At 40.1% G+C, this 21925-nt stretch overlaps 1 protein-coding gene across 4 annotated transcripts in view; it reads right to left on the bottom strand.

The window, feature by feature from the left end:
• Positions 1-7592: 7592 nt before the first annotated feature.
• PDGFD (platelet derived growth factor D) overlaps positions 7593-21925 on the bottom strand; it is a 139173-nt gene continuing 124840 nt past the window's right edge. For all 4 annotated transcript variants that reach the window (XM_071434188.1, XM_071434186.1, XM_071434187.1 and 1 more), the window contains 2 exons: positions 21487-21701; positions 7593-11091 (listed from right to left, as the gene is read on the bottom strand). In XM_071434188.1, the coding sequence (XP_071290289.1) occupies positions 10957-11091; positions 21487-21701 (350 nt within the window). In that variant the 3' untranslated portion in view covers positions 7593-10956. The remainder of the gene's footprint in view (positions 11092-21486; positions 21702-21925) is intronic.

The following is a 21925-nucleotide window of genomic DNA, read 5'->3' as shown; positions in this document are numbered from 1 at the left end:
TTTTGGATGTGCGCTCTTAGAATGTTTTCCTAACTTGTGGTGACATCACTTTGATCCAGGTAAATAAATACTCAGCACAAGCTGAAAACTATGGCTCAAGATAAGCATGGCTGCTCTGATTTGCACAAAGAGGTTTGCCCTGTCATTCCACCAAAATAAATTTATTGCAGTCAAGATCTAATGTAAATTAATCAGCAGGACTACTACAGAAGGAATAACTGTTTCTTTGTGGACCAGAATCAGTTAGCCCGTGAATCCACTGGGGAAAACAACTGACACGGACATGTGGTTAAAATTAAATCTTGCTTTTGCACACTAGCTGATATAGAGGGACCTGAAAAACCTGGAGCAAACTGGTTGTGTTGGAATATAAATAATAGAAATACCAAGCTCTGAGTTTTAAGCATGTACTCCAACTAAGCTTGGGAGCTTAGGGGTTGGTATTTTCCTGTAGAACTACCTCTGGAAACAATTGTAATGATCCACACCACAAATGACATGATATATGACATTGTATGCCTCAATAGGATTAGTACTCTACAAGCGTGATAAATCCATCTGCCATCCTTCCCAAGGAAAGAGGAATTTCTATAGCTTCCTCTGCCTCACACAATCCATTTCAGCTGAATTCCAAACAACAGGGCAGGATAGGTTTCCCAGCCACTTGTACATTCTCTCATAATAATTCTTTTGGGGGAACTCAGTCTTCCTGTTATTAGTCAGAATGTATTTTAGAATTGCCCATTGCTTCACTCTGTCCTAACTGTTCAGAATGAAGAGGCAGCTCAGAATTAATAGACGGGAAGTTTCTGTTTTCTGCAGTTTTTATGACTTTTTTGTTACATTGCATCCTGCCATTCAGTCATCACTGGAAAGAACACAGAGCATTGTTTGCCAATAGATACGGGAGAGGACTTTGCAGTGATCTATCATTTATTTTTAGTTTCAATGGATTTTAGTGTGAAATAATGGATGATGTAATCATCATGGCCAGTTTAGTTGGCAAAAACTGCCTTGGACTAGGCAGTGTGAATAAACAGCTTTGTATTAGTAATTTTCTTCAATGAGGAAAATTATTTATTTGCAATGCAATAGTGTGCTTGTGCTTGAATTTACCTTACTTTCTACAGAACATGCCAACATATCTGCATTCTAGTCTTGTAAATGCTGCCTCAAGGCCATATTTAACAAATATAACTGCATTTAACCTCATATTCAGTTCAGGCCTGTGTAGCAATAACATGTAAAACCACTGTTTTAGAAGGAAGAGGTGGGGAATGGTTACACAATCAAGTAGGAACAGTTAATCTACATGACCTTTATTCAAAGCTCAGGGAGAGGTGTGTTTAGTTACCAGTGACAACTCAGTCCAATTATTCAGCTTTCCATCTACAAATGCGTCTACTGGGACCAGCCTTCAGCCTTCATCAGAAAGGCTTCATAACCCTCTGTATTACCTTGTATGAACAACTCTTTCCATGCCTCACCAGTCCCTACTTCTTATGGTACCACCTGCTAATTGGTATGCATTAGGAAACAAAGCTGCAGAAGGTGTACCAAAGTGAGCTTTTGGGTGACCTTGACAAGGGAGCGCTTCTTCCTCTCTGTTCTCCTTCCCTGACCTGGTTTAGATATTTGTGTTATGGTCAGGGAAGCTGCCCTGCATTGAATTGATTCTGTCTTGTGACTGTCGGAGGATAAAAGGCCAGGCCAGAGATGCATTACCAGACATTTTAACAATGCTGGGTTTCTGGGCCAAAGACTCCATTAATTATCCAACTGATAAGCAGTGTACAGTCATGATATAGAATGGAAGGAAAACGTCTCAAAGCCAGACTAATCTTGCTGCTTTTAGAGGAAAGAAGGCTCATACTCATCATTCATCCTTGTGTGTCTTTTCCCACTCTGTCAAGACTGCTGTAGTACATATTGGATAACTTCTTTAAGGTCTCCTCTCTCCATAGGTTGTGTCCCTATGAACCTGAGACTAATTATCACCGTAGATGAAAATGATAGTGCTAGAGGGTTTTCTAGGAGTCACAGCTCAAGGTTGCTGCTTGCAAGTGGAAGAAGGTAAGGAGGGTGTTCATGCTTTCATGCAGTTCACCATTTGCTATATCTTGAGACAGTGAGACCTCAGGGTTCTTCTAACAGAGATCTGAGGTCAACAGCAATGCCTAAAATTCAAAGATCTTGGCAGAGGTATATGGAGCATTTCCTCTTTTCTTGTGCACTGCATTTCTCTATCAAAGGCACATTTCTTTGATGTAGGCTTAAACACCCAAAAGACAAAGTGTAGCTGTTGGCAATCTTTCAAGTCTTGTGCAGAAAAGCCAAACTGCAAAATTCACAAAAAGAAATTCAGCTGAAGAGTTTCAATGAACTACAACTAACAACCTTCAGTAACTGTGCTGAGCAGACATCTCAAGATTTCTTGTGTGAACAATGGAAGCCTGGAAGAAAAATGAGACTCTCTTGCAGAGCACTTGTGTTAAAAGCCTTCAGCGATTTTTAAAGAAATTTACCTACAGTGTAAGAATATTTCTCTTTGCCTGCTGATGAATTTTATCTTAGAGGAGGATTTGAAAATTTTCTGCCTATTTTTAAATATAGAGTTATGGAATAGTTTGTATACTTGTATGCAAATTTTTAAAATTTATATATATTGTGGCTATAATCATACATACACAGATAAGTTCCCAAGATGCATTTGATCAGGGAATTATTGGGTTTTTTGAATAAACTGAGGAGAAGTAGGTGCTTGGAACAAATTGCAGTTAAAGAAATTACTCTGGAAACTTCCTGAGATAATAAAAATCACTACATCTTAAGAGTAATTTATTATACACTATTGTACAGCAAGTTTCTCTGTTATTTGGTACCTTATCAGGTGCTCTACGTGAAGGAAAGTTCATAAGGTCCTTTGCAGTTTTCAAGGACCACCTAGATAATTTGTTTTTTCTGGAGCATGCAGCCTCCACAAGTTTTCTCTGAGTTAAAGGCTTTAAAATGGCCTTTTAAAATTTCCAGCATTTATCTATAGGCACCTTTTTTCCTGTTTTATGCTGCCCATAATTTTGTGGCTTACACATATTTTATAAAGAGTAAATAACATTATTGTGTGTCAGCCTTCACTTTGATAAGCTAAAAATGTCAGGTTGATTCTTTGGTCAAACCAGTTGTCGAGTGTTTACTTGCATGTTCCTGAAGGTCAATGTCATTGGGAATCAGACATTGCAGTTTGTGTAATGCTAATCTAGTTTAGTGTCAGGATGCAGTGGAAAAGGGAGGAGGTGTCAATGGGAGGAACAGTTCACTTAACAGATGCATCAAATATGGTTTATAGGTGGGTTATCACTTCCAGCTGATAGGTGGGTTATTACTTTGCTAACTTATAGAAGGGTCCTACATGAATATTCAGCATGGTGTTTTGGGAACTAAAAGCAAACTGCTGCCTGTAAACACATCAGCCACAAGAAAACTCCCTCAGCATACACCCACAATCATTCTAAACATTCTGTGTTGTTTTGTTTTTTAATGTATAGATTTGTGTGTCCATGGGAGCTTTGGTCTATCCAATGAGTACCCTTTGGTCTCTGTTTTTCAATAAGCACTTTTGTGAGGGGTAAAGAACAGCAGTTTGGTATTTGCTGAACATTGCATAGCTTCTTAAAATGCTTGTCAGACAGAACTCAGATAAAATAAAAAGCTCTTGATGCTGGCCAAAGCTCACTGCAATCAGCTATGATATTAAAATGCAAGGACTAGTTTTCATTTGCTCCTTGATTTAGCTTTATGTAGAAGGACTTTTCAAGGGATACTTCCATTTTGATTATTAAAGTCGCTGACTCATTTGCTCCTGAACCTTTCAGGTATGCAGTAGCTGCATTTCCCAGTGAAACTAATTTGCTTACCTTTTCTTGTCAGGGTCCTAATTTGGACCCAAGTGTCTTTATTTTAATTGAAAAAAACAATTAGTCTTCTTCATGCAGCCTATATGGCTTATCTTCATTTAATAATCAGTTGTGTAATTGGTGCTCAGATACAGTTTAACTGAGAAAATTGCAGTGTTTTGCCAATGTGGGGTTATTTGAATACTGAAAGTGCAGCTTCCTATAATGCGATCAATTCCTTGAGGGCACACAAATCCTTGCCTGACCTTTTGAAATAAATTAGCAACAGAATCCAAGGGTTGGTATTTTGATGTAAAGGTTGCAATGAATGCCATCTGTTGGATATCAGAACAGTTTAATGAAGGCCTCTTACATCAGGTGCTCTACAGGTTCAGGAAGATGCTCTGGGGGCTCAGCTCTGTGCTGCATCTGACCTGTATATTCTGGGAAAGCTGGACAATTTGCTTTCCTATGCCTTAATGAGAGAACATGTCTGGAAGCTGCAAAATAACTGCAGTCTCCAGTCCTTCCCTGGTGTATGAAGGATCGCTGTGATGGCCTCCTGAGCAGTGCTAGTGGCCCCTGAGTCTGGCAGCTGGATGGAGGCTGATGCATTCACCCTCCCATGACGGTCCCCTGACAGTGACCACCCTCCTCTCTGTGAGGTGATGGGGACCCTGTCCTCCTGGCTTGTGGTGATGGGTATCCCACACCCCTGAGACTCTCCAGGGAAGCCTGGAGTGAGGGTGTTGGGGTCTCCATTGCTGTGGTGAGGTGAGTGGGTGTCCCTCCTGGGCCATGTGTCCCTCTGCTCATCTTGTGCACTGGCAGAAGTCTTTAGTCATTTAAGCTAAAAAATTGTTACTGTACCTTGGCGGAAAATCCTCCAGCACGGATGTTTGGCCTTTCTCCCCACACCACCTAAGATACTCTTTCTGGTCCTACCATCCTGCTGATACTGTTGGATATATGTGGCAGGGAGAAGGCCTGGTCATCACAGACTGGAGAGTCTTCCATGAGCCACAGTCCTCAGTGGAAGTCCAAGGGTTCATCAGACTTTTCTCTGTCTCCACAAAATTTGTCAAAACTAATGCCTCACCTTTCCTCTACATAACCTAGTAAAAAGAGCTGAATCTCCATCCCTGAAGAAATTCAAAACCCCACTGGACAGGACTGAGCACTGCTGTAGTGCTGTAGATGGCCCTGCTTTGGACAGAGGGCTGGACAAGACCATCTCCAGAGGTCCCTTCCCACCTCAGCCAGCCTGGGATTCTTCAATGTAAAATGGTCCCCCATTTTGAGGGAGGGAATCCTCTTTCTTCCCATAATGAATGCAAGTGGAAGGACAGTATTACCAAAAATTTTTTTTTATTCTTTGACAAAAAGTGATGAGAATGGGAGCACAAAGAAATATTTGACAGAATTGTATTGGTATGAAGGGTGGTTCTCCAGACCACCTTCATCTCAGAAAGGGTAAACTGGTTTCAGACTGAAATGAGAGAGCTCATTTCAGTATCCCCTACCTGAGATGTATCCCCTACTTGAGATGATACTCTCCAAACTCAAAACAAAAAGGTTAAGATGTCTGCTCTTATTATTTTTCTAAGGAAATGTGATGAATAAAAGTTAAGGGTTTTTTCCTTATGTCAAAGAATTTGATCCTTTATGTCAAAATATTTGAAGGTACCCAGTCATTTTTATCCTGTTTGCTTTGTACTAGCTCTGAAACTGAAATTCTTTCAAGTGAAGCAGAAATCTTTGTCAGCTTGAAATTGGAGCATCAAACACATTAACTGTTATTACATAACTATTTCCATTTTTATTAAAGCTTGTCTGTGCCACAGCAAGTTTCTATAAGCAATACATAAATGAGGCTTTGAAACTCAGTTTCAAAAAGCAGGTTATATAAGCTCAGTTTTGAAATATAAATTTTTGCTAGAAGAATTTCAGACCATCTTAAGTCAAATTAGTTTTAAAAGACAGATTGAACCTAGAATATTTCCCTCCTATTATTCATGGCAGAACATTTGCTGGTTTGGAAATTCCATTTCTAGGAGAAGTATTTGGAACTAGATGATCTTCAAGGTCACTTCCAACCCAAGCCATTCTTTGAAAAGAAATGGAGAATTGAATTTGTACTTTGAACATTTAAAGCAGATTTTCACTGCCTGTCAATGAATGACTAAATAAACTATGAATGTTTATTTCAGCATATTTGACCAAGACTGTCAATAAACAAAGTTAAAACTCCTTTAATGAGGTACAGGAATACTGATTTCTAAACTTTCATTATGTGCTGCACTGGAGTCCCTGTGAGAATAAGTACAAATTGGACCTCTGCTGAAATTTACATTACAGCAGTGTATATGGGCAATGCACTCTGGACAAGAGCAAGAGAAATCTTAACTGAATTTACAGGCAAGTATTTTTACAGCTGTTACAGTTCTTAAAATTAGCTAGAGGAAGATTCTGTTCTTCAAAAAGGAGAAGATGAACATTTAAAAAAACCACTACTTTTAGAAAAAGGTGATGGTAAGTTCCTGAATGATGTGAACCAAAAACTTTTATAGATGAGGAAACGCAGAGCTGCTTTCTAAGTTTCAGATTTATTTAAGCTTTCACTTACACATTCCTTGAGGACAAAGTGGTGTTAGCTAGCCATTAGTTATGGAGGTGTGTAGCAATGCCAGGTGGGAGGGCTTTATGCCATCCTTGAACATTTTGGAGTTGCTGTATATGAAGTTTATTCAGTGCATTTCCAAAAGGCAAAAAATATCTCCTCTACCAATTAACTATGGCCCTGTTCTGTATATTCTGACTGCCTTTAAAAAAAAAAAAGAAAAAATATACAGTATTTTTTTTCTTTGAGTAACAAGGAGCAAACCAAAGGGGATAAATATGCTCATCTGAATGTCTGAGTGCTTCAGATCACTAGCATTACTGTACAGAAAAAGGTGCTCATGCATGAGGACAGACTAAAAAGCTGGGTTCCCACACTACTGTATGCTCTCTGTATTTCCCTTATCAGACAGGGGATCTGGCTCGTGAATAATCAATTGGGCAAAAATTTCATGTTCTTATTCAGTCCAAGATCCAATGACGGCCTACGGCAGCTTCAGCTTAACACAAGAACCTTAAATTGAAAGTAGTTACCAAAGCTTTGAATGTTACTATTTGCCGCAACACAGCAAAAGCTGCTTCTGGCAAAGCTGGAGGAAATGCCCAAACCCAGCAGCATAGCTCAAATTTGCCCAGCTCGAGAGCCCCATGGCTCCTTCAGCTGCCCTGCAGGCATTGGATGCTCAGCTCTGCCCTTGCTGAGGTGAGATGCAAGCTCCTGCAGCAGCCTTCTCTGGCAGTAAGGAGCAGCTACAGCAAGATGAGTTCAGACGCCTCTCCTGGAGCCAAGCCAAGCCTGCAGGGGCTGAGATCAGCACCAAATATGGGGGGATGTCCTAATCCAGCTCTAAGAAATGCTGTGCTGCTGTCACACTACTGCTGCTCCACAAGGAAGCTGTCAGCTCTGCCAGCTTGGGGGTTCAAACTCCATTGTCCCAAAATTGCACTTTGGTCCTTCCCTGATGCTCCTGGGAATGACTGCTAAAATTCAGAAGGAGACCTTGTGAGTATGGATGGTGTCATGTTGTGGAAATGTCTTTCATTTTTTCTTCATCCAAATACGAACAATCACTCAGAATGTCTTCTTTCAAAAGCAGTATTTATTTTTTCATCAAGATAAGACACATTACATACTGCACCAAGTAAAAAGTACTGCTAGGAAAGCTGCATTTAACTGAGATAAAAAAAATATACATGGATTGCACTTGAGAAAGTAGGCTCCATCCCAGAAGAACATAGTAAATAAAAAGCTGATGAGTGGTTTGAAATTAGGACTCTTTCTGAATTGCCTTTAAAAATGTATTTGTTTTGGGGGGGTTTCCAATTCCACAAATAAAACTGAACCAGATTAGGTTTTTTTAACATCTTTTTTCTTTAAGTATGTAAACAACATAACAATTATACAAAGACAAAAGAGGGAAAAAAGTATGAAGATACACCTTTGCAATTTCTGCTAATAAATAAAAAGGAAAAATTTTGCTGTTTTTTTGTTTCACCAGGGTCACTGCATCTTGGGGCTTGGGTTTTGGGGAGTTTTTCTTATTTCACATGTATGCCATCATCCCCACACTGCCACACAAAGCCCATCCTTGACCCTCCTGCACTGGCTGGGAGAACGGTGTCTGTATGGCAGCAGGAAGCACTGAGTGGTTCCATTAATTAATAAGTGTCCCAGGAGTAATATTTGAAAATTTGTGACAAACTTAGCTTCCATTTAAGAAGGTTAAAACATCATTAAGCAAGAGGATTTTTTTTTTTTTACTTTGCATGTGAATTTTTCTGTTGGACCCAGGCATCCATTGCTGCCTTTATCTGACTCAGTTAGCTGAATTCTCAGCTGTTCAGCCTTTAAAAGGAGTATTCATACTATGTACCCCTATGTATCCCACTTAGATGTCCAAATCAAATCTCTAATCTTTCTATATAGTCAAAGGAGAGAAAGGAATGCTCCCAAACTGTGTGATTTCAATCTTTGGACTAAGGCACACTATGGGAGAGCCTCTCCCAGCTGCCTCTAGGGGTAACTCAGGCTCCCAGCCAAGGCTGAAATCCTCTGATTAGGAGTCCTAAGTGCCCCTCACAACACTTGGGGTGGGACTGGGCAAGCAGGTGGTGCTGCCTGGCACACATCTGGCACAGCACTGCCTGTTGCCCAGTTCCCTTGGAGGGTGGGAATCAAAGGACCACTTAGAGCTCTTTGTGTATCCTGCAACCAATGCTAACTATGAAATCAGAGTGCTTAGGCATGATTCAGACAGAGATAAAAACAGGAGTTCAGTATCTCAGAAACAATCCATACTGCCAAGGTCTTGCATGCAAATTTATTCCAAACTTAGCTAAAACTTATGGAAGGGCTGGGTCAATCTTGTTATTAAGCTAGAGACAGAAAAAGAATGAGATGTTCTTTAAATAGTCCTGAACTACAAAATGAAGGTGGTAATCTTTGGTTACAGGGCTGTTCTTTAAATGCGAATTGCTTTGAAAAATGATGAATCACTTCCCAAGTAAGCATTCAGGAGCATTTTTAAACAGACATCTGGGAGCCAGAGAGGAAAAATTAATATAAATAATAAACCCCCCACACTTTCTGAATCTCCAAGGTTAAAGTACAGGAAAGAAAGTAACATAACATTTTTAAGGGACCTTTCAGCAAAGTTTTGCTAAAATTATAAAAAAGCACTTACAAAATACTCGAGCTGATGAAGAGGGAAAATGAGAACATTAGGGTGCTTTTGTAACAAACCTGTGGAGTACTAAAACATACTGGTTTGAAGGCCTTGTATTTTATAGCACATGCCATTTTCCACTAATTATAATGCACTATTGTCAACCTACTTCACTCTTTCAGAGAGACAGAAAGACAAGAGCCAACACAGACAAGATGATTTGATGCAGCCTACGTCTACCATAAAACATAAAACCTCAGCCATTAAATGTGCCATCCTATTCCCTCTGCTACAATCATTATCAAAACTCCAAATCTTTGCGAAACTTAAATCTGCCTGGTTTTTACATTTTTGGAGCAGCATTTGAAAATCCTTAAAGCTAGCTTGGAAAGATCTTTTTTGTTTTTCAGCTAGAGCACTTTTGTAATAGTTTAAAAGGCATAGGAAGCTATGCTGTAGCTTTTAAAGTGCTAATTTTATTATGAAGTGGTTATTTAGTAATATTCTGAAATTTAATAAATGATGCACATTTGTGATGACTGACAGACATTACTTAATGAGCTAATATGCTTCAGCAAAATGCAATTTAAAAAAAAAAGAAATTCACTGTCAACACTTTAACCATGGCAACACACAGAGCTGGAATGAGACAACTAACCTCAGATAACTAAGATTAATGCATATATGACAAAGTTAAAAAACAAATAAAGAAACCCCAAACCAAATAATGATAATTAAATCTCAAACACAGCTTTGTTTCCCAGTAACACAACTGCAAAACAAATCAATATTTTCAACAAACAAGTTCCCTATCTCCATCTCCTCCACAGGAAAGCACGGCACTCCTCGAACTGCTGCGAGGAGGATCCAAGGGGAGGGCTGGCTCTCCCTCCTTCTATAGAGGGGGCTCCTCTTGGGCAACTGTGGGGCCACTCTGGGCAAGGGGCTGGAATCCAGATCAGGTAGGTAGTGACCAATATCAGTTCCAGCCCACAGGTATTTACCTGGGGAGCTGGCAGGAGCCCCCTGTTGCAGAAGCACTTGGGCGATGGCTGCCTTGGAGCCACCACGGCAGAAGTGCCAGCCTCGGCACCCCCTACCACCCTCAGTGTCCTGGCTAATGCAAAGCATCTACTAACTTCAGCACACGACTTGCTCCAGTACAAACAGCAAGATTTGACTTTTCTGACGTGTGATTTTATGTAATGATGGATTTGAAGCATTCTATCTCACTCTGTCGGGCCAGAATGCTGAGAAGTTCCCTCTGAGAGTGGGGCAAACCATTTTGCACTCCTACAGGCTCAAATTCTCTCCTCATTTATACCCACCATTAAACCCTACCTACCATCAGGAGAGCTGAGGAGGTAGAAATGGGAGCAGAATTTGAGTGTAGGAACTGGTGAGTGAAAAAGAAACACAATGCTATTTCATTGCCAGCTACCACAAAAACCTACACACCTGGTATTTAAATTCAGTGGGCACTGTGTGCCTAAGGACTGCAATTGAGCTTTTAAAATCTCAACCCTCAGAATCTAGCTACAGATAACCACAATCCTAAATCCTTGGATGCTGACACATAAATGTATGATATATTTTTTTAGTTGCCATGACACTAATCAGCACAGCAATGGTTTTTGCTAATTGCAAAGGCAGGCTAGTAGCAAATTTCAAATGATTAGTGAGTAAAGGTCCTCAGAGCAATCCTGCTTGAAAGTAAATGTCCGGTAAGATGCAATTAGTGTGTCTGTTTTTTCTTTTCTTTCTTTGTTTTTCCTTTTTTATCGGGGTGGTCTTGAACTGCAGACACAATCACAACGCTCATGGTGATCCAGCTGTATGTCTACCAAGGACATGTTGTTCCTGATTCTGCTTCTTTTTCTGGTATGCCCAGCCTCAGGGACAAACTTCAGCACCTGGGAGGATCAACAAAAATGCATTGAATTAGAAAACGCTGTTGGAGATCTGAGGATGAGAACGTTGGGGCCTGAAGGGCCCCAACAGCCCTTAATAGCCCTGACCATCATTAATTTGGACACATTTTTGTTTTATTTCCAGCTTTTTCATTGCACACTTTGACATCCTGCTGTATTGTTTGTCCTGGAGCTTGGACAGACTGTTTTTTTTCCTATATCAGGTATCTTTGAATCATGCAGCTTCCTAACCATGTCCAGAGTTGCTCCTTTGCATGCGAACTATCAAGCAGGTTTCCTTTGGCTCATTTTTGCAGTCCCATTCCTATTTGAGCTGCCCTATCCCTCCTCTCTCTTGTAGAATATTTTTGCTCTTAAGAAAAAGGGACATTTTTTTATGCAATTTGAAATTTCTGAAGCACCTATCATTAGATTTGGTCCAAAACTTAAATACTTGTGAAGGGCAGAAGGAGATGAAGGAGCTTGCACAAAATACGTGTGAGATACTATTGAGTTTTGGTGGAATCTGAGTTCTGTTGGCTTATCTTAAAAATCTCTGCCTCAACCTAAATGATTTTTGAAGAATTTAATGTGAATAATGTCAAGCAAACAAGAAAGCAAAATTACTTCCTAGGGAAGCATGGATCATAATAGACACTTCCGAAAAAAATTCATCTAGGCAAGATGATCTTGAGACCCCTAGGAAGGGGGCTGTAAGTTGTAAAAAGGAGCTGGCTTGGCCAAGTGACTGCCAGATCAGCTGCATTTCTCTTGCTTTTTCAAAGATGGAGAGATGTCTGTTAAGTTCATATCTTCCCAAAGCCAGTGGCCAGCTGGGAAGTGGGACCTAAATGTCTGAAACACCTCAGCACCTCACTGAAGCACCCATGTTTCTGCCCTAACAAATCATATGGTTTATAACAGATCACTCTGTTACTCAACAATCCTCTTTCTTCTTCCTTTTTACAAAGCAGTTTCTGTATTTTGATGTCATAACACCATACGAGAGTTGAGATGGTTTTGGAAATGACAGGGAATAAGAGGCTGTGTTCCAGATCAACAGAGTATTAGCATTTTCAACAGGATTAGAAAGCCCCAGAAAGCAAATGTGAAGCACTTGCCAAAGGACAACCAGAGATGCTGTGCAGGGTGGGTGGGGAAAGGCAGGCAGGTTAGCAGCTCTCAGGAGGAGACCTTTTGTTCTCTGCCATTAATGTCTTGAGGCTAGAAAAGCCATGAGATATAACAAAAGTGATAAGCACTGAACGGAGTCTATTATTTTGTTCTCTGTTTTGTGATGAAATTGATATTTAGCCTATGTAATACTAAAAGGAAGGACCGTGCCTAAGCAAGTTACAGACATGCTGCTGTACTGTGTTGGGAAAACAGAATTATTTTGCTCTGTTAGAAATGAAGAAACATAATTTTACTTTTTTTTTTTTTTAGCAATAAAAATTTAGTATATTTGAATTGATTTCAAACATTGGTTGCATCCATATATGCAATAAATCCTGATGGACACTAGGACAATTTGCTGTATCATACTGTCGTCCCAAGCACAAAGGAACTGAACCCAATCAGGTTGCTGCAATTATTACAGAGCTAAAAATAGAGCACAACTTCAAAGATGCTTTTCAAGGAAAACGTACTTTAAAAATCAAGTACAGATGCTGACACTGAACCTATGATAAATTCCTTATTTAAAGAAGTCTTCCAGCAAATTATGACCAATCCAGATGACTGGCAGTTTGCAAAATCATAGAGTAGATAGATCTGTTTTTTTCCAGCTGAGAACAAATCAAAGTATGCAATGGGATAAGAGCAAAGATGTGGACTGTATTTAAGTTAACAGACCATCTGACAGCTCGGGGACTTTCTCTGTGTTTTTTATCAAGAAGCATTAGCACAGTATATAGGCTTTGCTGATAAGAAAATGAACTGTCAGGCACTTCCTCAGACAAGACAGGAAAACAGTGATTGAACACAGCTGAAATTATCAAATCATAGAGTTCTTTAGGTGGGAAAAGACCTCTGAGATCATTGGGTCCAACCCTCATCCCAGCACCAGCAAGTCAACCACTAACTTCTGTCCCCTAATGCCACATCTCACATGCTTTTTGAATTCTTCCAGGAATAGCAACTCTTCCACTTCCCTGGGCAGCCTGTTTCAATGTTTGACCATTGTTGCAGTAAAAAAAATTTCCCTTATATCCAGTCTAAACCTCCCCTGGTGCAACTTGAGGCCATGTCCTCTTGTTCTGACACTTGTTATCTGGGAGAAGAGGCACCTGCTACACCCTCCTTCAGGCACTCAGAGAGAGGGATAAGGTTCCCCCTGAGCCTCTTTTGCTCCAGTCTAAACACCCTGAGCTCCCTCAGATGCGAGGCTTGTGCTCCAGACCCTTCTCCAGCTCTGTTCCTCTTCCCTGGATTTGAGGTGACCTTACCAGTGCTGGGTGACCTCAGCAGTGCTGGGTACAGGGGGACGGTCACTGCCCTGCTCCTGCTGGCCACACCTGGCTGATCCAGGCCAGGATGCCATCGGCCTTCTTGGCCACCTGGGCACACTCTGGATCATGTTCAGCTGCTGTCAACCAGCACCCCCAGGGCCTTTTCTGACAGAGCTTTTCACTCTGCCTCATCCTGTAGCACTGCCTGGGGCTGTTGTGACCCAAGTGCAGGACCCAGCACTTGGCCTTGTTGAACCTCACACAAGTGGTCTCAGATTCAGTCTGTCCAGATCCCCCTCCAGAGCTCCTTTAATAGCTGATCACAGAGCTGATATTCAAAGCTCCCTGTCTTACTCCCACCTAACAGTTTTATTTTCATCTAAGATAAGGAAATTAAAAAGAATCTGGAAATAAGGCCAATTCTGGTGACCACAGTAGAAGGAACACAACCCTTTATTCTGCAAATAGCTGCTGTTTATTTATCACATGGTCATGTCCTTAAAACTGAGAACCTACTGAATTAATGAGAACAGCTCAAATAAATTCTGTTCAGGACACTTTATCACTCATTTTTTCATGGGATCAGTAGCTGTAAGAAAATATGGATATGATAGGTCTAGAATGCTCAAAAAGGCTTGTTTTTTGTTTTTTTTTTTGTTTGTTTGTTTTCTTTTTTTTTTTTGCGGTGAAAAGGAACAACCTTGTAGTTTACAAATTAAAGGATCAACATCTGTCACTTCTCACCAAATTGCAGTGCCTCAGCTACTCAGATCATTGCCTCACAAAAAGCATGTAACTACAGTCATGTCCCTCTCATCAAACACTGAGTAAATTATGGTTATCAAACTATTAAAATAAAATAAAATCAAGACAGATTATTCTGCTTTTGAGCTGGATTTGGTGCTTATAGGTAATACAAGAAAAAGGGCAGTAGGGCATGTTTTTACAGAGAGGCCCATAGGAGCACACCAACATGCTGGATGGTATTTTACTTTGTAGATGTGTCTGAGCATCTATCTGAGAAGTTTCAAGGTATGATGACTGTAGCCACCACGTAACTTTCCTTGGAGGCAGTGATCTAGGAAATATAAAGAAAATGCTTACATGTGTTTCCCTGCCAGCAATCTTGCTCATTGATTATGTATTGGATTTGGATGCCAGTTTCTGAAAGCCTCTTTAAATGAGATCAAAGCCATGACAAAAACCAGGATCTGGAAACTGAAGCCAGAAAAACTTCAAGTGGAATTAGGGCACACATGTTTAAGTCAGGCCCACACATCACTTAGACAGCCCTCCAAGGAACTGGGGGGTTTCCAGCCTGTTGGAGGATTGCCTTTCCAGGAGGTGTATGGGTTGTGCTCTGGGGGCAGCAGGTGCTCTCCTGTCGCCTGTGGAGCACAGGAAGTCAGGGATGATGGCCCCTATAATCTCAGCAGGTCTGTAAGAACACTTAAGAACCCTTAACACTTCAAGATGTGGGGCTGAGGACAGCAGAGTGGCAGTGACTGCCAGGAAAAGGACCCAGCTAGAGAGAACTTGTTCACCCCAATCCATACATGGCATGTCTCCAGTAGAAGCTGGAATAAAGCAGCAACTCCAGAGCATGATACACCTGAAACACCCACCTCTGGCAGGGATAGCTCTGGGGACTGGGAAAGGAGCCCAAAGCTTGGACTCAAAGTGTTAGATGGGTAGAGGCAGATGAGGTGAACCATCCCTTCAGCATTTGCTGATGGTCCTAGCCAGGTATCACTGACCCTCACAGTTAGGCAACATTTAGCAATGACAGTCCATGATAGCTGATTTCTATTTTATTAAAAAGCAAATAGGGGTAGCAAACATAGTCAAAACTTAAAAAAAATTCCCCACAGGCATTTTTTTGACTTATCATTTACTTATTAGCAACAAGAGTAACATTGCTTTTTTAAATTCTTGACCAGTATTTTAAGCACCAACAGAAAAATGAAGCCTCACTCAAAAATTGGCTTTTTTTTTTCTTATTAGCTTAAGAAGCCTACAGAAAATCAATAATATGTCTATGGCTTACCCAATATCTAATTAGCTTCATATTCTTGTGACAGAGGATGGTGAGCAACTCTGGATGCTATTTTAGATAGTGAAATTTGTACTTTGCAGAACTTATTTTAAAATTCTGCTATGCAGCATTATCTAATCTCCTTCTGCACATCTAAAAATAACACCATTCTAGCATGAAAACCAAATTATATTTGTCTGAGATTCATGAAAGAGGAAGCATCAAAAGTGCAAAACATTCAACACAGATCCAAGTTCTGATAGACATAAAAAATCTTACTCTGCAATTTTTGAAAGTTATCTAATCCAAAGGTCACTCACGATTTAGCTGTGCTCTGAGTATAAGAAGGCAAGTATTATGGGAATGTGGTTCATTATTTAGCACAAGGACCTTTGCTCTAGTAGGAACATAGCCTAAACCAATGACATAGACCCAAAGATGTATTCTTACAAATACAGGTTATCGGAGACAAGAAAAATGAGTTGCCGTGCTGATCACTGGTAGCAGGCAAAATAAGGGATTATTAAATATAGATGGGATTATTATTTCTATTTTTTTTTTATTTGTATGCATAAGAAATGCCTGGTTTTAATACAACAAACATGGAAAAAAATTAATTGGCTTAAAACTCAAGTACCTGAAGCACTCACTAAAGCGATGATGTTTTTGACATATGTGACATCAACAAGACCCTCACTTTTTCTGATCTTGTCAGGAATTATGTGTGCATTATGCTACAGCTGTTGTTTTCTCACTGACTAGACACAGGTGCTCCTCCTTCACAAACTGCCTCCCTGTCCTGACATGTTACAGGATGTCTCACTTAACTTCCAGATGTCAACCAAAGAACTTCATTTTTCATCTAGTTAAAAATGAACCTTTTTCTCTCAATGCACTTCTGTGTTCTCTCTGCTCATCCCGTGACCTAGCAGTAATTTCTGACTCATTTTTTTCCTCGTACTTGCATTCCAAATAAATCCCATTGCTGCTTCTTGTACAATATTCCACAAATTAACTCTTTTGTCAGACTAATTCTATGCCTTTATTACCATAAAAACCTTTTATCTCCTTTACACATGTACTATCAACTCCAGGACATACAACAATCAGACCATATTCCTTGCACACTGCTTTGATGATTCTAGCTCTTTTTAATCCCTTTGCAACTTTCCTTTGTTCTGTCAGCAGCATTTGGATCATTTTTTGACCAGTTTTCTTATGTTTCCCTGTGTAAGGATAGGCTGAGAATTATTGTCCTCTCTCTCAAGTGCCTCCTTGAGGTTTGCTTCTCATTTCTCCGAAAAATGAAAGAAAAAAAGAAAAAAGTCCTGACAGCATCCAATTGTATTAGTTACATTTCTTAACTCCACTGCAGTAAGTTTGTCTCACTGAAGTTTCACTTTTTAATTCTCTATTGTGCTCCCATGTTCTTTTCTCCTGTATAATATTCCCTCTGTCTTGTTTTCCCTTTGCACTGTTGGGTTCAGTTGAAGCTGTTTTTATGCCCCAGCAATTTGTGTCAAGATACAATACTGTGTGCTCTGGGGTACCTACTGCCTCTCTCAAAGCAACCAAAGGTTATGAAATTGCCACCCTAACACTGATCAAAACCTTCTCTCTGAGAATTAACTGAATCTACATCCTGTGAAGGCACCAGACAAGCTACAGTCAAGATCAAACTTGAATTGAGGCATAATGCTTCAAAAAGGGGTGGGGGAAGAATCACCTTATAGACAGTCGACAACACATCAGGATTTACAGGAGAGACAGATAAGTAGGTAAAAGCTGCAATCAGCTATCACCACTTTTCTTTTTTCATTTTATGTCCCTTAGGTGTGCAGCTCAGCACTGTATTTGCAGAGTTTTATACATTCTGACAAATTCTGGTTGCTACCTTAAGAGCACTTATTCCCCAGGGAAACTCATTTCACATCTCATCAGTTACAGCAATGAGATGGGGAAACTGATTTCTTGTTTCTCCGAGATATGTGCATGCTGTCTGGATGGCACAGCCACAGCCGAACTGAGTCCTGGCCTGAGTTCCCCCACACCTTCTCTGTGCTGAGTAATCTCCAGGTTTAGAGCCTGTGCCTCTTTAAAGAGAAGCTCCAGGCATTTTTAAGGAAATTAACTGCAATGGGAAGCACATTTTTATATCAGGTCTGCTCTAGAAAGTTAGACAGTTGTAGGGCTGAGCTTTGATTAAGGTGTGCTGAGTCCACTTCCATGTACTGCTTTGTCCTTCCCTTGCACAGAGCATTGCAACATAACTCAGTATCACTCATGGCAGACTATGCCTGAGAGACGTTTTCAGACACTGCCAGGACTTGGCTTGTTTGGTTTCAAGGGTTCGTGACACTGTGTGGTAAGTCATGAATATTTGTCCAGAGTATTTGCTCTGCTCCAAAGCAAACCCAGAAGCCATGGAAAAACCACAGAGCATCACAAGACTCCTGCAAGGGAAAAAAAAATCCAACCCCACCAATAAAAGTATCTGTTTACCCAAGTTATGACCCCATTCATTTCTGAAAACTGCTGAGTATTTTGGTAAAGTCAGGGCAAACTTCCAGGCTATAAAGAAGACCAAAGATCTCATGATTACCATCTCCCAGGGCAATAAGGAAAAAGCTACCCCTTATTGTGGCCATCTCACGTTCTCATTTTCCCTGTTTTTGCATCACTTCCTACAGTCAGACATGATAGAGAAGAGCGGTACATTCCGTTCAGGAAACTGGAGCAGCACTCTCCAGCTTGGGAAAATTAAAGGCTCCACATGACAGCTATTAGTCCTGAGAGGCCAGGCTAGGAGAGAGTGCTCAGTGATTACACTGGGAGGCTTTGAACAGGAACTCAGAGGGAACTAAAAAGCAGTAAGAGCATAAGGAGAAGATAACCTTGAAATCTCTCTGGACTAGAAGCTTCTCTTTCAAGAAACCCTGGACTTTAAGGTCCCCACAGCTACCAACATGCAGCTACTCCAGAACTGGCTACAAAGCCAAAAAAGGAGCCTATTGCTTATGGAAAATTTGCCTGTCTTTCTCACATAGAAATACTGGGTAGCTCAGAAATGCCTAGGAACTTTTAAGTCATCTCCAGAGACACTTTTACATTTTGAGGACAAGCATATCCATGTGCAGGACACAAAACTCTTGCAGGTTCAGGAGCTGAGCAGAAGAAGCTCCAGGATAGGGAAAATCAGTCTGGCAGGAGAAGGGGTCCGGGGTCTGCAGGTCTCAAGTCTCAGATACTTCAAACACCTTCTTTGCTCCAACACCTAGTATTTCCTTCTGGTGTCTTCTGTAAATCAAATTAACTGAGACTTGTGTTTGAATCTGGCCTATGTCCTCCTGCAGTAGGAGGCTGAGCTTTTTAACCAAATTAATGGTGCTGGGGATTTCATAAGTGTAAAGCTCCACCCTTCGTTATGCAAGTAAACGCTCTTTGGATAAGGTTAGTGGGTTTCAAATAGGCTTTTAAGAGAGTAAACTGGCTCTATAGTTCTAAAACTGGCATGTGGAGAGGGCGCTCCTCAGTGCCTTTTCCACCTGGTATTTAAGTAAAATTAAAGTGTCAAAGGAGAATAAGAATAGAACTGATTAACTGTGTGTGGCTAATAATAATAATAATAAAGTGGAAAACATTTTGGACTAAAATTAATGGACACATCTTTAGTATGTCATACATGAATTTATCTGCATGACTTCCACTCATGTTAATGGGAGACACTAGACTAAATATCTGCTCAGTGAGCTGTTAATTCATCCCTAAGGGATAAAATTTAAATTTAAACTTACAAAGGCCATTTAATGTTAAAGATAAAACACTGTCTTGAATTCATATGATTTTCAGAGTAGAAATGAGCAGGAAAATAAATTAGCAGTGATATATTTGTGTGAATGTTGAATTTCCTGAATTTCATTATTAATTTGGGGCAGTCATAAGTCATGACATCCTGATGCTGAGCAATACCTGGCTAGTGTGATATTCTGATATTCCAGCAATACTTGTTTCTAAACACCTTAAAGAAGTCCTTTACAACATATTTATAACAGCACTTTTCTTTCTAGCTACTGTCAGTAGTTGACTTAATTTTTTGATACAGCTGTAAGCCAGGATTCCTCAGTTTATATTTGACTTCTAGTTCTTTCAGAAATCTTCTGCATTATGCACAACTCATAGTTAAGTGTTGAAATTCCATACAGATTTACTGTGAAAAAAAACCCAATTCCTTTTTATAATTTTAATTTAGTTTCCTTCCAGTCTCTCTGTTGTTCTTTTCTTAACAAAAAGATTACTTAGGAAGGTCTAATTTTCCTTTAGCTACTATTCATTATTTCCTATCTTTCGGTGTCCTCTCTTTAGTTTTTTTTTTTCCTAAATGAAATGATCCAAAACTTTTGAGCCATTTTCCTTAAATATGTTTTTGATCTGTATCTTCCCCTACATCTCTCATGATGTATGCTTGCTGCTTCTATTTATTTTTTCTAGTCCTGACTTTGTCCTTTTAAGCACCAATGGTCAAGTCCCCCACCAATTTATCCAGACCACAATATTTACTGTGTTATTACCCCTTCATCTCCATTCCTGCAGAAGACTGTCACTTGTCTTTTTCTTATCACTGCACTAAACTGTTTTCCTGAAGCTCTTCACAGTGATTCACTGCTTGACCTTTAGCCCAATTTCCACCCCTCATTTCTTCCTCCTCCCCTCACTCACCCAGTTATATGAATGAATAGTTGAGATGTCTCACACTAATGCTTGCTGCTTTTCTAACCTGCATTTATAAGCATTTACAAAGACCTTTGAAATTCCTCACAGCCTTCTCTGCTGTTCAAGTATGTTATCTCCTGTTCAAGTATGTTATCACCTGTCATTTATGCCACCTCTCTGTTCACCTCCCTCCAGACTGAACACATGTGAAATAATAACCTTTGTACTGGGGGCACCCTCAGATAGCCCTTTCCCATTTAGAAAATCATTTGTCTCTTCCACCTCGTTGCTCTTTATCTCTTAACCAGCTTCTAATCCATGTCTGATCTTGTCTGGTTGACTGTTTGCTCTCTGCAGGAGGTGCCAGTCCTTTTAGCATTCTTGTACAATACTGTGGTGCTGTATAAATACTTATTCACATATAAGGCATTCTGAGTTAATTTTATCAGCTCATAGTCATCTAGGTGCTTTATACTATTAATTTTTTTTCCAATTAACTTTTCTACCACTGAGATAAGGCTTTCTACTCTGTAATTACTAGGGTCATCCCCTGCATCTTGTTTAAAATTAGAGAAAATATTAACTATTCTCCAGTCTTGTCTTCATCTGAAAATACTGTGTTAGTGGTAAGAATACAAAATGCTCTTTCATTGTGTTTTTTCCTCTCTAGATGCATCCTGAATGGATTAAACTAATGGGCATTGTTCCTATGCAAAAATTTTGCTCTCCTGAAAAATTGCTGAGTGGGGAAAAAAAAGCTAAGGCTGAATGATTCAGCTGCCTCCTATAAGTGACTTAATTTTAATTTCCAAGTGTGAGCATAAGTTTAAAGAAAGAGGAAATGAAGTCAAGTATCTCAAGGAATCCATGTCTCTGTGCTACTAAAAAGAGTATTTCCAGTGGTATATATATTTACTTTGTATTAGTCCTTGACTGGGAAAAATCAGTCTAACATAAGGCTCATTCTTGAAACAAAGTTCACTAGGATGAGTGGTTCTCAAAGTTCAGTGTGCTGGCACTCAGAGGTGGCAAAAGTTCTCTCCAACTTCTTCTGAGTTAACTTACACATAAATACTGTCAACACCCCTTTCTCATACCTACATAGTCTCTTAACAAGCAGCACACACAGCTCTGAGAAAAGACTTCAGAATCCATGGAAGCAATAAATACCCAAAAGAAGTAACAAAGAGAGAATGAAAATACCTCATGATACTTTTTCACAGTTTTCCCTGTCACGCAGGTGCAGGATTTCCAGTTTGGAGTGCCACAGCCACAGTTTCCGCCACAGCGCTGGACAAGGAGGCAGCGGGGGAAGAAAACGACGTTTGTCAGCTTCAGCTCCTCCCTTAAATTGACAGAGTAGTTCCTTGGAGTGCAGCTGTAACGCTTCACATCATCATTCAACCTGTCCAGGTCAACTGCAATGCAAAAGAAGCTTCATTAGTGAGGTGAGAAGCTTCATTAGAGAGGGACATTCCTTTGGTTGATGAAGCTCCCCAGGCAGTCAATAACACAGAGTGATGGGGTGCTGGTTGAAAAATATGTGAACTATAGGAGTGACTTCTGAACAGATAAACATAAACCTACCAAATTTAAATCATTACAGGTGGCCATCCAGGCTATCATCCTTCTCCCACTGACT

This window comes from Agelaius tricolor, unplaced genomic scaffold (genome assembly GCF_023055355.1).
Source record: "Agelaius tricolor isolate 1412-34295 unplaced genomic scaffold, bAgeTri1.0.p SCAF_9, whole genome shotgun sequence".
NCBI classification, from domain to species: domain Eukaryota; kingdom Metazoa; phylum Chordata; class Aves; order Passeriformes; family Icteridae; genus Agelaius; species Agelaius tricolor.
Note: the sequence above shows the minus strand (reverse complement) of the source record. Positions and strands in the feature narration are given on the sequence as shown.